This window comes from Pteropus vampyrus, unplaced genomic scaffold (genome assembly GCF_000151845.1).
Source record: "Pteropus vampyrus isolate Shadow unplaced genomic scaffold, Pvam_2.0 Scaffold116, whole genome shotgun sequence".
NCBI lineage: Eukaryota > Metazoa > Chordata > Mammalia > Chiroptera > Pteropodidae > Pteropus > Pteropus vampyrus.
This window is the reverse complement of record NW_011888897.1, coordinates 2839887-2855906: the sequence shown is the minus strand read 5'-3', so window position 1 is coordinate 2855906 and position 16020 is coordinate 2839887. Positions and strand designations below refer to the sequence as shown.

The 16020-nt window shown below is 43.2% G+C and overlaps 1 protein-coding gene across 1 annotated transcript in view; it reads right to left on the bottom strand.

Annotated features, from left to right (window-relative positions):
* Positions 1-16020, bottom strand: part of ANO2 (anoctamin 2) — a 307510-nt gene that overhangs the window by 72830 nt on the left and 218660 nt on the right. The window contains exons 15-16 of the mRNA XM_011365894.2: positions 8648-8722; positions 1680-1875 (exon numbers count right to left, since the gene is read on the bottom strand). Coding sequence (XP_011364196.1) covers positions 1680-1875; positions 8648-8722 — 271 coding nt within the window. The remainder of the gene's footprint in view (positions 1-1679; positions 1876-8647; positions 8723-16020) is intronic.

Here is a 16020-nt window from a genome sequence, read left to right as displayed (position 1 = left end):
CTCAGGCTGGGATGATGGGTACTTTTCACTGAATGCCCTTTTGAACTCCTGCAAACACTTTTCCATTGTCTATGAAAATAAGCAGAGTCCTCAGCATGGCATTTGAGGTCTTCCACCAAAAAAAAAAAAAGGCAGATATCACCAACTCTCTGGGCCCAGTCCGCCACTATGCTGTGCCTCAGACATGCCACAGACCCTAGAACCACCCCATACCGGCTCCTCCGGTATCCTGGAAATGCTTCCTGTTCTCTTTCTTCCATATGCTGAGCTCTGCTCCTTTGGCTCCCTGGCATTTAGGCCCACCGACATCCCACCCACCTACCCAGCGTACGAACCCAGCCACACACCCCTTCTGTGTGCCTTTCCTAACCCTGAGGGATCTGATCTCCCTCTTTAGGGATTTCTCCTTCTGTTTCCTCTGCCAGGAATCTTCTTCTCCCGCCCACTCTCTCCTCCCTCTGCATGTGCCTGTCTGACCACCACTTATCTGTGAGCTCTCCAACTGGATGCCTTTCCCTCCGAAGCCTCCCCTGAGCCCCCAGGAGTGTCGGATGGTCCTTTTAAGTGCTTCCATAGAATCTCATGTACCACTAAATACACTGAGGTAAAACGCTCTGACTACTTGTCTTAAGAAGCGTATGAAGGAATACAGATAACACTTACAATTATGTACCTGCCTAAAGAGAGCAGAACTGCCACTCTAGATGGTAAATTGCCTGTATCCACATAGAAACCAAGGTAAATGCTTACTATGAATAGAAGCGGAGACGGGGAAAGGCACTGAAAGAGTAACTGGAATTAGTGAAACCTTTCCGGAATTCTCTGACCCTCCGGGGAAAGCTCTCTTGAAGAGGGGGTTATCCTATCAAGTGTCTTAGCTTCTAACTGGTCAGTGAATTAAAGACATCGTATCATTAATTCAGCCTCCCACAGGTTATTGAGAAGATTCCGAGTCCTTAGATTCAACTATGGAAAGGGGTACATCCGGGCCACCCAGAATAAACCAGATGAGGAAAGGGTCTCAGCTCTCAACACCCACCCCCTCCCAGCTAACAGGCACAATTGCCAAGAAGTGGTGTTCAGGCAACAGCAGGTCGCGGCTCAAATGACACGTCTGAATATTGAGGCCACTGCATTTTTCTCACCGGCTTGAAGCTTGGGAAGTCTGATACGTCTCTTTGAAGTCTGCTCAGTGCATGGGGAATGTGTGGATTTTCTGGGGCCTCTGACAATATGGGGATAGATAAGACCCTCTTGGGCTCAAGTATCAAGAGGCTTTCTCAACTTTATAAATGCTGCTGGGAAAATGGGGAGAGCTAAAACGCTGTGATTTCTAACAGGAAGTGATGAACCTGTCTTGCATCTGAGGTAAGTAAAAAAAAAAAAAATAGATCCATGAATTATTCTTAGGGGATAGTGAGACAATCAACTTGGGGCTGGAAGACTACCAATAGAGAATGTTATTAGAAAAATTTCTGCCTGAAGGGAGGCCCTCGGTAGGCCCGCCAGCACATAACCACTGTACCTCCTCATTTCTACGTTAAAATGCCCTCTACAAAGCATCTCGTTCCCTTTCTTTTTCTCATGTTGGGTCATTATCACCCAAAATGCTGTATACATTGAATAGGCTCCCATGTTCAAGGGGGCCTGGAGCAAACACAGATGTGGGGGCACTGTACCGATTTTGGTGAGCCACTTGGCCACGGCGCCATAGATCTCATCCAGGATGAGGATGACCACGAGGTTGATGATGACCGCTGTAGCTGTCACTGTCACCCGGACATTGGAGCGTGTGGCCTTGTTGAGAGACAGAGCAGCTGCCGTTGTGATGCGATACACAATGACCGCAAAGACAATCGAGAATGTCAGGGCGATCTGTGCAGGAAAAACAGGGAGAGTCACACATTCACGGACTATTAATGAGCACCTATTATTTGCTTGGCCAACAGTACTATTTGCAATGTCAGGTATTATTTATTTGGATTCCACTGGTGAGCAATAGAGAACTGCAAACCCTCGGAACTCTCACGCAAATTCCAAGTACAGGTGCATTTTCCAGGAGAGGGTGACTTCCGTCTGTATCAGATTCCAAATGTCCCACAACACACACAGAGAACTAACAATAAAAACGCTGGAAACTACGGCATGTACAGCACACATGATGTGATTTATTTCATTAGAGAGCTTTCAATCTACTATGGAGATAAGATGAACTCCTATTAATCATCATAAATAATACTTGGAAATGTATTAAGTGCTAAATGAAGAGTTTAGTTGTTAAAGAAACCAAGAGTACAGAGGAGCGAGTAGATCTGGGTACTCAGGGAATAGTTTGTGGAGCAATGGGATTTAAATAGGACTCCGTGAAAGGAAACAGTGAGCCATTGAAGGTGTTTGAGCTGAGAGTGGGTGAGTGAGAGCTTGATGGGGTGGTGCAAGAAGGTTGCCCAAAAGAGGAAAAAGGATGAGAAACCAGGAGTGAAGGTTTTAAACTCTTGGTCCTCGGGATGAACAAACTATTACTCCAAATTTCTCTACCAGACAATTTGAAATGGAGGACTCAGATTTCTCATTTGGTGCTGAATCTCTGGCTGCTATGTTTAAAGGAAAGTTTAGCAGCCACTTGACCTCAAAGGGCCCCCATTTCCTCTTTCTAGAACCTAAGAATAAGACACTCTCCCAGACCAGCTCCCTCCCCTCTCCCATCACAGCCAAGGAAGCGCCATTTCCATGAAGCACAGGATGTAAGGTGAAGAAAGTGCCTTGAGTAGGTCTCTTCAAGGGGGAAGAGGGAGGAGAAGGAGTTGCTAGGTGTTTAACCTGCTCAGAGAAAAATGCTCATTTGTATCAGTTAAGTGAAGTCTCCTTTTTTAGAATTCTTTCTGCAAAGGAAGCTGTTCAGGTCCTATTTCCTCAGGGGAGCAGGGAATGGTGAGTCGGGCACTAGCTGTGGACGGCTAAATGGAAAATATGGGGAGAGAAAAGGGCAGGTAAAAAGGTTTCTTTGGAAAAAACAAACTGTCCAGGCCTGCACATTCTCTCCCTAGAAAGGAGGGGCGGGGAGGGGGCCCTGGCTTGGGCAGTGCTTTGCAAACAGTGTGAATGACACTCTGGTGGGCTGCGCGAATGGGGAATGGGTTGCAGATGTGTCTGAGGTATGAATGTCTTCAGACCTCTGGGGGTGGGGTGCCTAGAGGTGCCGAAGCCTGGGGTGTGCTGGTGGCAACCTCAGCTGTTTACCCCCGTGTGCTTTACAAATATTAGTGTTTGCTCTGTGGGCCACGGTGTGACAGAGAAGCCGCCCTCAGGAAGCGAGGATGGCAGCCTTCTCTGAATAGAGGGAGGCCATGTATGTGTGCACGCAGCCACGTGTGCTCACATACGTGTGTGTCAGGGTGGAGGAGAGGTGAGATGGGAAAATCACTCTGTGGGGGGCCCCTCTTCTGATGCAGGGTTGGGGTGGGAGCCACAGAAACACTCGCCTCCAGGACTAGGGAGGAATGGCTACCAACCACGTAAGTGGGGAAACCTGGACATGACATCATCACTCTCCAACCATGCAGACATTTTCACTTCCCATTCCTCTGGGATTGTCACTGCCAGACAGTAAGGGCCTGGAAAACGTGGTGTGAGATTCTTTTCCCCCAAAATCACTTTTGCAGTGAAAGCCAGTGATGGAAGTAATGATGAGACGGGGGCGGCCAGGGCATCCAAGATCATGTGTGTGTGAGTGTGTGTGTGTGTGCGTGTGTGTGTATGTCTGTGTGTATGTGTCTCTGTGTGTGTGTGTGTGTGTGTCGGTGTGTGTGTGAGTGTCTGTATGTGTGTCCATGTGTGTGTCTGTGTGTGAGTGTGTGTGTCTGTGTGTCTGTGTGTGTGTGTGTGTGTGTGTGTTTGGAGTTGGGTTTGGGGAATGACTGGAGGAGAAACAACAATGGCAAAAACATCCTTTGCTTTGGAGTCTTGGGGGTGGTGCATGGAGAAATGAACCAGCGAGGAAGAGATCAGCTTCCATCCTCCTTCTCTCAGAGGCCCAGCTGCCAAACGGGAGAAGGAAGAACACTCTTTCTCTCTTCTCAGCGTGTTCTCGGGGGGCTGTTCTCTCTTGTTGTTGTGGGCTTTTTATACATGTGGAGTCTCTCGCGCACCTCCAGACATCCTGACTCAGAATCTGCACTTTAACAAGATTTCTATTCAAGTTCCAGAGGCAATGCTCTCCTCACCTAGGAAAGCCCTTCTTCCCACCCTCCTTACCTCCCCAGCCCCACCTCCAACGTGCCCCTACCTCCCCAGCCCTCTGACGCTGTTCTTTGCAATTTTATCTGGTTTCGATTTTCTATTCCACTATAGAAATTAGACTTTGAATCTCTCCTTTGGTGTTTCCCACAAACACTTCAAGATTCACGGTTTTCAAGCTGTAAGAGCTTGGAGAGAACCAACCCAGACCCATGACCATTTTGCAGATGAGGAAACAGGTGTGGAAAGTGAAGTGATTTACTCGAGGTCACGAGGCATGGACTACCAGTCTAGTCTCTTGGATCATAGTAAGAATAAAAGAATTTTAGCATTTAGGGATCATCCATGCCCAGCCTTTGATCTCATATATAAGGAACTGAGGCTCAAGAAGCAGTAATGTGATTGGTCCAAGGTCTGGAGGGTACACGGCAGAGCTGAGATACTAATGGTGATAACATCATCATCAACAACAGCTGATCCATTTGTATTCTCTCAACGTCATTATTCAGTGCACATTATCACAAGCTCTAACCCTTATAAAACCACCTAAGACATGCCTTTTCTAAATGCAAATTAGTGATATCCAGAACTCTGCACTAGGGCTGCAAAGTCTACAGTCCCATTCTGACATTAGAACCCATGTCCAGTACTTTTCCTACCATGCTGGCTCCATTATTGATTTTGTTTATTAAAGTCAACAATTTTTTTCTAATCACTCATTGTGCAAACCATTGTGCTGGGTATATTTCATGTTTGTGACCATTCTTCGCCAACTAGGCCAAAAGTCAGGTTGATTTTGTACTGTCCTTTATGCCTCCTGCCGTTTCATAGAGGTACCTCAGGTGTGAAACCTGTTTGACAAAGATTTGCTGATCCTCAGCTGTAGGCAGTCTAGCTCCCCAGCACATGGTCCTTGTTGCTTTGGGCGTTTTAATTCATAGCTTTACTTCTGAGCATGGCCAAATTGCAATGGAAGCCTACAGAATCCAGAGTCCTACTTGATGCTACAAGAGAGAGCCAGGAAGGAGAGTAGGTCTGGTCCCTACCCTCCAGGACTTGTATTCTGAAGCAAAGTTGAGAAAACCATTGCACGCAGAAAACAGGGATAAGCCGACTAGTAGCTAGACAGAGTCATGGGCTGTAGGACCATTTTCTATGGGAAAGGCTTGGAGGAAAGTATAAGGAGGAGCAAGTAGAAATGCAAAGGCAGAAGTGAACTCGAGGAGAAGCAGCTAGTGGGAGAGCACCCAGTCCAGAGCATGGCACATAACGGTCCCTCGGTTTTTAAAAATACACACATCAAGGACTTTATTGTTGACATAACAAGTTGTCTCTGGCACCTACTTAATTTATTTTCCCATTCGGTCATTCATAAAATATGTCTTGAGTATCTACTGTGTGCCAGTTACTGTTTTAGGTGGCAGGGATATACTGTGAAAAAAAAAACAAAAAAAAACGCAGACAGAAATTTCTGCCCTCATGGAGTTGATCTTCTAGTAGGGAAAAGACAGACAATAAATGAATTAATAGGTAAAATATATAGTATATTTGGTGTGAGAAATACTATGGAAACAAATAAAGCAGAACAGGGACATAGGGGAAGGTTACAATTTAAAATAAGGTGGTCGGGAAAGACCTAGATGAGACGGTGATGTTTCAGCAAGGACCCAACTGAGCAAGAGGAGAATTGGAGCAGAAGATGGGTGATGGAAAGGAGGAGGGTCAGCCCTGTAGTATAAAAATGTTGTTGCTTCTACATCTCATGAGATGTGAAGACTTTAGAGAGTTTTGAGCAGAGGAATGACATGATGATTGGACCTAGATTTTTAAAAAGATCAGTAGAGGTACAGTATAGAAGCAGGGAGATCATTTAGGAGGCCACTGCAATAATCTAGGTTCTGGTGGCTGGTTCCCAATACACAAGTATAAATAGATGATTGTCTTGGGCATGGGGGGGAAGCTCAGGCATATAGCTTAGAAAAAGGACATGGCCTCTGATAATCCCCTCACACATAAAAATGAAACCAAAAGAGGGTTAATTCAAAAAGGGAAAAACTTTAGCTCGACACACTGAGTTGGAAAAGAAAGAGAAAATTTATCTTTGCCCATGCTGGCCTCTATCATGGTGGGAAAAAAGGACACAGCATGTGGCATTTCTTGGCTCTCATCAAGGCATGAAAAATATCCCCCAGCAGATCTGCTAGATTGGCATCCCTAAAATCGTCCCCATGGTCATTGTTGTGGCATCTTCTGCCAAGGTTTAGTCACAGAGGGTGAAGGAGGCGTTGGTATTTGATAATGGAGTTTATGGCAGTAGGTGCCTCTGCCTTCCCCAAATTTCACAACAAAAGGACACTCTTTCATAAACACGACTCTGACCCCTTGGTTTCATGTTCCACACACTGTTCTAGGGTAATGCCCTAGTTCTCTCCTGTGATGAACCAGGCTGTGAAACCACAAAGGGGTTGCCCAGGGCCACTTCTGAGGGACAGGGTTTTGCTTCTCTTTTTCTCTCTGTTCTGTTGAGAACCTACATTTCTCTGCAGTCCCATAAATAGGGAGGGAGTGGGTTTAGTTCCATTTCATTTTTACTCTAAGAGTATAGTAGCCCTTTGGAGTTCCAATTTAATTTGGCGAGGACTTCCTGTAAGAATCCCCACTTTGAGCCAGCCATTTCCCCTGATTTCTATCCTCCTTGCCCCAGAAAACCACCAAAACCAAAGCTATTTGCTTAGATGGAAAAATGTCCTCAAGGTAAAAGCAGCTCCCATTCTCCCTTAGAGTTTAGCCTAGTATTCTTCACTGTCCTGTCAGCCCTTCTAGGCTTTAAAAAAATTGAAAAATATATTTATCCCGCCCCCCCCCCGCCTTTTGTTTTGTTATTTTCAGCAAGATGTGATGTTACGAATATCTTAACCTACCAATATTGGAGATAGAAGTCTATTTTATGTATCTATCTTCCTATTAATGTACATATGGGTTATCAATAGACGCCTTAAGGGAGGAATTATTTTATTTTCCATTCTATCTCCAGTGCTAAGAATAGTGTTAAGCACATAGTTGGCACCCATTACATATTTCTTGAATGAATGAACTCTGACAACAATATGCATATTGTGGGAGGCTTTGAAGTACTAAATTAAACTTTATATCATTCCAGCTCAACACATTGCGATTCACCACATGTTCCTGAGTAAGGTCTACATGCCTTGCTCTTGCTAAGCAATGAGAAGTTAACAAATGTGGACGTCTAAGTCCCGGAAAGGCACCCATCACCCCTGCACTTCATCTGCGAAACGAGTTGTTGAATTAGGTACTTCATTCACTTTTTAAATTTTTGAGACTCAGACATGGTTCCTGTCCTCCATGGTGCTGACGGCAATAAGAACTTTGGGCCAGGATCAGTTACCTGTAGCCAGTAAGTCCAGAAAATTATTAGAATTTCAATTCCATTTTTTTTTTTTTTTGAATAAGCAATTTCTTCCCCACTCCTTGACTAATGTGTAGTCCTGCTTAGAAATGCTGTAAGGACACAACTCTCCTTTGTAAAACAGAAGCTCCAGTCTTGAATAGTAGGAGTCTCCCCAGTAAGAGAGGGAAGATATCTTAGTGACCTGAGCTCAGTCCTCTGAGTTTCACTTTTTATTATTTTCAGCAAGGTAGGGTGTTTCAAATATCCTAAATTACTATTGGCTCTTCCATCCTGGCTTCCAAGAATGACCTGCTACCTTCTTATTGATCTGACTCAAATATGAATCACAAATCCCTTCCTTACCTTCTCTGACACAGCTGAGACCATCTGGGTCTTTCAAAAAGGCCCTCCCAAAGTCTTAGAGAGAACACAGAGGAATAAATATAGTAACTATAGGGAAACTGAAGAATCAGCTTAAAAAGCCCAGGCTGGCTGTCTCCTATGGTTTCCAGCCTCTGTTCTATTCCACAAAACATCAGAGAAAGCCATCCTGAACAGGCTGCCGCAGTTCTGCTGCCATCTAACCTGATTAGGTATTCCAAGGTCTTGGTCTGTCCCAATGAGGAAGGTATCATGTCACAACCTACCCCCTAGAAGTTCCAACTTCAAACATCTGCGGTCAAGGCTGAGAAGATAGAAACCCCTTCTACCCTCTTCTTTCTGAAAAGATAGAAACCCCATCGACAGCCACTTAAGGTCACTGACCCTCCCAGGTCTGATTTTCTGTTTCAGGGAATCACCTTCCCCTCTTTAGGTGACTGATACCAGGAATGGCCTCACTATCAGATAAGTTCCTGTCCCTCTACACAGGGACTGTGGCTTCATCTTTACTAGTCCGTGGTTATTCCTATAGCATAACAGAATAACATACCCACAGTATTCACTTAACAAGATCTGACATGCATAAGTCATGGGCAGGTGTTCCCTCAGAGAAATTACCATGAACAAGATGGAGGCGAAGTTCATCAGATAACCTGGGAAACGATCTTTCCAGGTGAGCTTATCTTCATCATCCTGGGGAGAAACAGAAAATTGGATGGCACAAATAAGATATAATTTTCTCTCGGTTTTGCATAAATTTGCATATAATCAATTACTAATCACTCCGTATAGGTATTTTTCTAGTCTCTGATGCCTTACCTTCCATATCGACAACAGCCCTCTTAATTTTGTGATGTCTAGATAGCCTGGAAAAACTATGGTGAAAGAGGAAAAAAATTTGATTTCAGCTTCATACTGGGCTAAAGTTTTAGTTGAACCATTTATAAGCTCTGTCTCTGTGACTTTGAACTTGTCTCTTAACTTTTGTGACCCTCTTTTTGTTCATTATAAAATAGGCAGTCACAACATCCATCCTGACTACTGCACAAGATGGTTTTATTTGTTTGTTTTGTTTTTAATGAGAAAACGTGAAAATGGCAACAAAATGGACAAATGACAAGTACAACCCAACCACAGGGTGGCATCCTAAAATAGAATATTCTTTAAATAAAACATCAACCATTGATCTTAGATGCTAACAAGTGTAGAAATCACCCACAACTTCTGTTCTTCAAAGAACCTACATGTATTGTCATTTGTTTATTCCAAAATGACTATGTTTTCCCCTGATCACAAATGCAGACATTTCAAGGTGCAAGTTAAGCTGATGCCTTGCAGTCAGTCTGGCTGAGAACCCGACCTTTCCCCGTCGGTCTGGGTCCAGTTCACCCAGGCTGCCCTCCTGCGACACCCACATCTCCGACCAGAGGCCTCCTTCAGCGTACTCTGAGGACCCTCGTGTGGTCGGGCAATGACAAAAAAATATGGATGGTAAAAATCTCTGTCGATTAATCGCCATGTAATTTTAGTCTAGGCACTTGATTTCTCTGAGCTGCATGCAGTTCCATAAAATTAGAATTGATACAGTGTTAAGGCTGTTGCGAAGACCATCTGCAGCCATGTTGATAAAGATGCCATAACAACGGCAAAGTGCTCTATGCTGGTCAGGAAGGAGTCCTGCATTTCAGCAACGTGTATGAATCAAACTCAGCCAGTGAATGTTCCCGAGGCCCGCGCTCTATTTTCTCTTCCCTCCTCACCATGATTTCAGAACACACCTGAGTTGGCTCTGGCAACAGTGCCATCTAGCCTTTGAAAGCTTGTACTGTAGGCTGAGGACCTTCTTGACCTAGAAGACTTCTTTCTAAAAACTTTTATGTGTCCACTGGGTGCCAGGCACAGTGGGGAGACAGAAGAGAGTGGGTATGACCACTGCCCACAGTGTAAGGGGCTCGCAGTCTAAGGAGATGGAAATGACACCCATGTACCAAAAAGCTTCAGGAAGCACTTGCCAGTGTGAGAGTAAGGTAATCTTGGGCAGAAGCCTATAGGGAACTTGAGGAAAAGAATGAATGATATGTCTTTCTCATTGCAGGTTTGGAACTGAGCACAGGGCTGAGCTGGCTTAACAAATGGGGGTGGAAATGAGTGTTAAGGCTGAAGTCATTTAGTAATTAGAACTTTCATTTACAGGTGATGCAAACAAGGGATACTCAGTTTTTCATAGACTCTGTGATTAAATCAGGTCTCTAAACTCCTAGCCCAGCACTTTCTATCACACAATGAGAAGAAGGTAAGTACAGGCTGTGACCACTCTGAATGAGTGAGAACATAGAAACCTCTTTCTAAGGACTGGAACAAATTCATATTCTTCTAAATTAGGCCAAACATCAAAAAGGAGTGGTACTTCTTTTTTCCTACTAATTGCTAGTTCCTTCACACTAGGGATATTTTCCTTTAAGATTTTGATAAGGAGAACTGAAGATGGGCTGGCAGATAACAACACTCAGTAGGAATTCTGAAAAGAAAAGGGGGTGGGGTGTGCATGACAGGGCTTTCCCTAAGGCCTCCCTCATTACAATGAAGGCTTTGATGAACCTCTGACTCTTCTGCTCTCTGGTCTAGAGATGAGAGGTTCTGCTTTCAAATCCAGCAAACCACATGTGTTTTGAAAGATCAGTGATGAGTAGAAAAAGGAGTGAACTCAATTCATAGTTTCCATGCTACCAGTTCCTCCCCAGGGAGGCTCCTAGCGTGAGGAACAGAGCAAGGAAAGGTAGAAAAACCCATGCTTGTTCCCTGAGATGAGGGGAAGGGGCGCAAAACATCACTCAGTAAGGGTGAGACTGGGTTCAGAGTGGCCTTCAGGATGGAGTTGGTCAGTCCGGAAGAAATGAAGGAAAGGGAAGTATGAGTAGAGGAGCAAGAAATATGACCCAAGATGAAAAAGGCTCAAATAAATAAGTACAACTGTAGACGGTGACTAATAAACCTGTGGGAGGAGTCAGGTAACTGAGATGGCATTATTTAAGGTTTCCTGCCAAGTGGTTGTCCACCTTCTTCAGGCCAGGGACCAAGAGGGATGAGATGACTTTGGACCAGCTCCTACCCTGCAGTGACATCTCTGTCCTGGAGAATGAATTTTGGCTCAACAAACATGGTCTGAGCACCTTGGAGGGCCGGGTTCTGTGCTGGATATGAGGACACAGTGAGGAGAAGGCTCAGCCCTGCCCGGAAGTGACTCAGAGACCACCATGGAAACAAGAAAAAGATTTCAGAGCTAACGTTGGTAAGGAAGGTAGCACTATTATTTTGCATAAAAATGAGGCGTAACTAAAAAGCAATTTGACTTGGATGTCCTCTCAAAGTAACTATCTTAAAGAAAAATAGTCATTTTGATACAGATGTTCTAGAATTTGTTGACAAATCACCTCCTCTCACGTTCATACCGATGGGCCCTTTCTTCTGGAAGTCATTATCCAAACACAAGAGGCTGAGAGAAACACAAAGATTACAGACTGCCTTCCAAGCTCCCAAAGTTACTAGCAAAGATGACAGTGGGTAAAGTAGACTTTACATATAATAACTGGCTATGATAACTAAAGCTAATTAAAACTCTCCACTCACTAGCACATTACAGATGTGAAGATTCATGGCAAAATGCCATTAATTTCACTATACTCTGCATAATAATCACGTAACTAGCCTGTGGAATAATAGAAAGTAGCTTTAGAGACAGATCATCAGAGTTTAACCCTTGGCTTTAATACTTACTTAGTCAAATGACCTTGGGAAATTACCAGGACTTCAGTTTCCTCATCTGTAAAGTTATGATATTCCTTATTTGTAAAATATGTAAAATAATAATATCTATCACACCAAATTACTATGTGTTTTGTATTAATTAGCTAACCTAAAGAGAGGGCCATGTTGGTGTACCTGCACATAAAGGTAAGTGGTAACTCTCAGCCCCTCCCTCTCCTTTTAAAATGGAGATGACATAACTTGTCCCACCTAAGTGGCATAAGTATTGTGTGGGTCACATGAGTGAGTCACATGCCTGTGAAAGAGCTTTGTAAACTACGAGGTGTCATACAAAAGTAAGGTCTCATCAGCTCACGTTATATCAAAAGCAGGTGATTAGCTAACGTCACCACTGTTAAGACATGAGCCTAGCTGTCATCTGTGTCTGTTTCTTTATCTCTGCTGTCCTGTTTCTGTCCCTGGACTATGCTTCCACTTCTGAGTCTCTAATAGCAAGTAGCACAGTGATTGATATTCACGTAAAACCTCAGAAGTGCCCTTTTTGCAAACTAAACAATTGGAATGTACTCACCGAAAATGCAGTAAGTGAGAATACTAGTTAAACAAATAAATCCCTTGGAGGGCAGTTTTGAAATATGGCTAATCATCCCTGAGTTGGTTTTTCTACCCTAGTTTTAAATCAAGATGTAATTTACATATAGTAAAATTTACCCCTATAAGTGTGCCGTTCTGTGAGTTTTGATAAACATATACTGATTTTTGACCACAACGACAATCGAGATATAGGACAATTCCATTATTCTCAATATTCGCCGTATGTCCCTTTGTAGTCCATCTCCTCCCCCAATCCCCAGCTCCTGGTACCATCTGTTGTCTGTCCCGTTAGCTTTGCCTTTTCCAAAATGTCATATAAGTAGATTCTGGAGCCTTTTGAGTTTGACTTCTTTTACTTAGCGCAATGAATTTGAGATTTATCCGTGTTGCATGTCTTGGGATTTGTTCCTTTTGATTGCTGAGTAGTATTTCATTGCATGAATGTGCCACAGTTAATTTACCCATTCTCTAACTGAGAGATGTTTAGATTGCTTCCAGTTTTGGGCAATTACAAATAAAGCTGTTATAAGTATTTGTGTACTTACTGGCTTTGGTATGATCATAGGTTTTCATTTCACTTGGGTAAACACCAAGTAGTAGAATCGCTAAGTCATAGAGTAAGTGTATGTTTGATTTTATAAGCAACTGCCAGACTATTTTACAAAATGATTGTGCCATTTTAACTAGTAGCAAATGAGAATTCCTTCCTCTACTTTATTTCTTCTCTTTAAATAAACTTTTTATTAAGGAATAGTTTTAGATTTATATTCTCTGCACTATCTTTGAAGCTTTTCCGTGTATGTATGTAAACACACACACACACACACACACACACACTCCATACCCAGTTTCCCAGGTTACATTGTATGGGTACATTTTTCATAACCAGTGTACAAATATTATGTATTATTATTAACTAAAGTTCATACTTCATTTGGATTTTCTTAGTTTACCTAACAGCCTTTTTTTTATTCCAAGATCCTATCCAAAACACATTTAGTCACCAGGTCTGCCTAGGCTCCTCTCGACTATGATAGTTTCTCAGACCTTCCTTATTTTTGATGACCTTGACAGTTTTGAGGAGTACTGGTCAAGTATGTTATAGAATGTCCCTCCATCTGGGCTTGTCTGAAGTTTTTCTCATAATTAGACTGAAGTTGTGGGTTTTGGGGAGGAAGACAACAGAGGTAAAGTGCCATTTCCATTCCATCATATCAAGGGTACAGGCTATAATAAAACCTATCACTGATGACATTAACCTTGATCAGTTGGTGGAGGTGGCGTCGTCAGGTTGCCCTACTATAAAGTTACTCTTTAGTCCCTTTCCATACTTTACTCTTTAGGAGGAAGTCATTGTGAGCAGCCCACATTTAAGAAGTGGGGAGTTATATTCCACTTACTTGAGGGGATAGTGTCTACAGGTTCCCCTAGGTTTTTAATGCAGATTTTTATATTTTGGACCTACCTAAAGCGGGCCTGTAGAGAAGAGATGCTCAGTCACACCAGTGTTAAACCAATGCCAATTACTCTCAATGCGAAAAAGAGGAATGAAGATGACAAAAGCCTAGTGATCAGTAATCACCATGGCTGGAGCAGAACTAGATTTAGGAATCAAAGGAAGCAGGCTGTGGTCCTCTTTCTTTGGGAAAGCGAACAAGGGGCAGGAAGCTGAGCACTGTCATCATTACCAATAGCTCTCCATCATCATCTGCCTCGCCACCACCAGCTAATAACAAGCGGGTCAAGAACAGATAGGGTCAGACTGGTTTCTCTTAGAATGTTCATACATTGAGCCTATGTTCCTGCAAACATTTTGGGGGGCAGTGTCAAGAGAGGAAAAAAACGATGGATTTGGAAATACAAGACCAGGGCTTTATTCTCTGTCTCTACCTATTTATTAGCTAAGCAGACTTCAGCATTTTGTCTAATTTCTCTGTGCCCTTATATTTTCATCTTTACTGGGATGGCTTGTAAACCTGTCCTATTGAGCCCTCAGTGAGTATGCCACATATGTGATAGTACTTGGAAAACTGTAAGTTCTGTATAACTGTGAGTTATTACTATTCCTGTTTTTAGACAAGAAGCATTCACTGAAAATCAACTATGTACCGGGCATTGTGCTTGCACTAGGCACTGGGGATATGCAAAAGAAAAGCTCACATTCTTTGACCTTAAGAAATGCCCTAACTCTAGAAGAAACTGAGAAATATGAATACAAATTATGGTGTGATATGACACGTCATGAGAACGCAGAGGAAGGAGTGACTACCTGCCTAGGAGAATGAGAGAAGACATCAGAGATGAGGGGACATTTTACGGTGATTAAAGGATGATAAGCATTTTTTAGGATGAGAAGAGGGATGAAGGTATGTGCCATGTTCAGAAGCCCTGAGCTATTGTAACATATAGTACTGCCAAGTGGTTCAGAATAACCAGAGGGTAGAGGGTTTGTAGACAGCAGCAGGGTTTCAGGCAGAGAAACAGCTTAAATCACCTGACCTTCCTGTTTCATTCGGAGAGACGTCCCTACCCTCCTATTAACTGCCAGTCTCCACCTTTCCTTTGGATCTCTGCCTCTCCTCAAAGACTTCGCTCTTCCTTACCTTAAACTAGTGTTCTCATACTTTAGCATGCATCTTCAAAATCACCTGTAGCCCTTATTAGCACAAATTTCTGGGCCCCTTCCTCAGAAAGTCTGGAGTGGGCCTGAGAATTTGCATTTCTACCAACTGTCCAGGTAATGCTGGTCCTGATGCTGCTGGTTTTAGGGGACCACATTTTGGTAACCACAAACCATACCTTTAAGCCATTTTTTTCTGTTGGGTATTGCCATTCACCTATAAATACACCAAACAATAAGAGCTACTACTTTTAAATTGCTTATGATGTTACTTTCAACTAAGAGCCTTAGATAGCTCCCATTTAATTCCTGCAATAACCCTTGAAGTCACAATTATTATCTCCATTGTATAGCTGGGGGAAATGAGCTCCAGAAGCTTAAGAAACTTGGCCACAAGCTAATAAGTTGCAGTGCTGGAATCCGATGTGTTTTAGTCTAGTCTTGCACTCAACAGTCTCCCACATGATGCTGCCCTCCAGGGCTCTTTCATCGAAAAAATAAGTGGACCAAAGAGTAACCACAGCATAGGAAGGAAACCAGAAAAGAGTAGTGCCACCAAAGCCCAGAGAGGGAAGTTTCAACAAGTGGACACAGGTATTCTTGAAAGAGAGATCACATAAGTTAATAGCAGCCAAGCATCCATTGAATTTGCCATTAAAGTTATCTGTGACCTGTGAGAAAGTTTTAAAGGAATGGTGGGAGCAAAACCAAGACTGCAGATGATGAAAAAGTAGATGGTAGGTGAGAGGAGAGAGTTGCTGTAGTCTGCTTTCTTAAGAAGTTGGAGGGAACAAAGGGTTGAGGCACTTTAATATTAGTACACCCTCATGCAATACCCTTTTCCTGTCTACAATCATGACTTTAGTGACCATCCAGCTGTTGAGGATTCTCAAATCTTTATCACCAGCTCAGATCTCTCAGCTAAACTCCAAACTCATTTGTCTACCTGCTTAGTGGACATCTTTAGTAGAATGTCCCAAGCTCAAAGTGTCCCAGAAGAATGAATCACCTT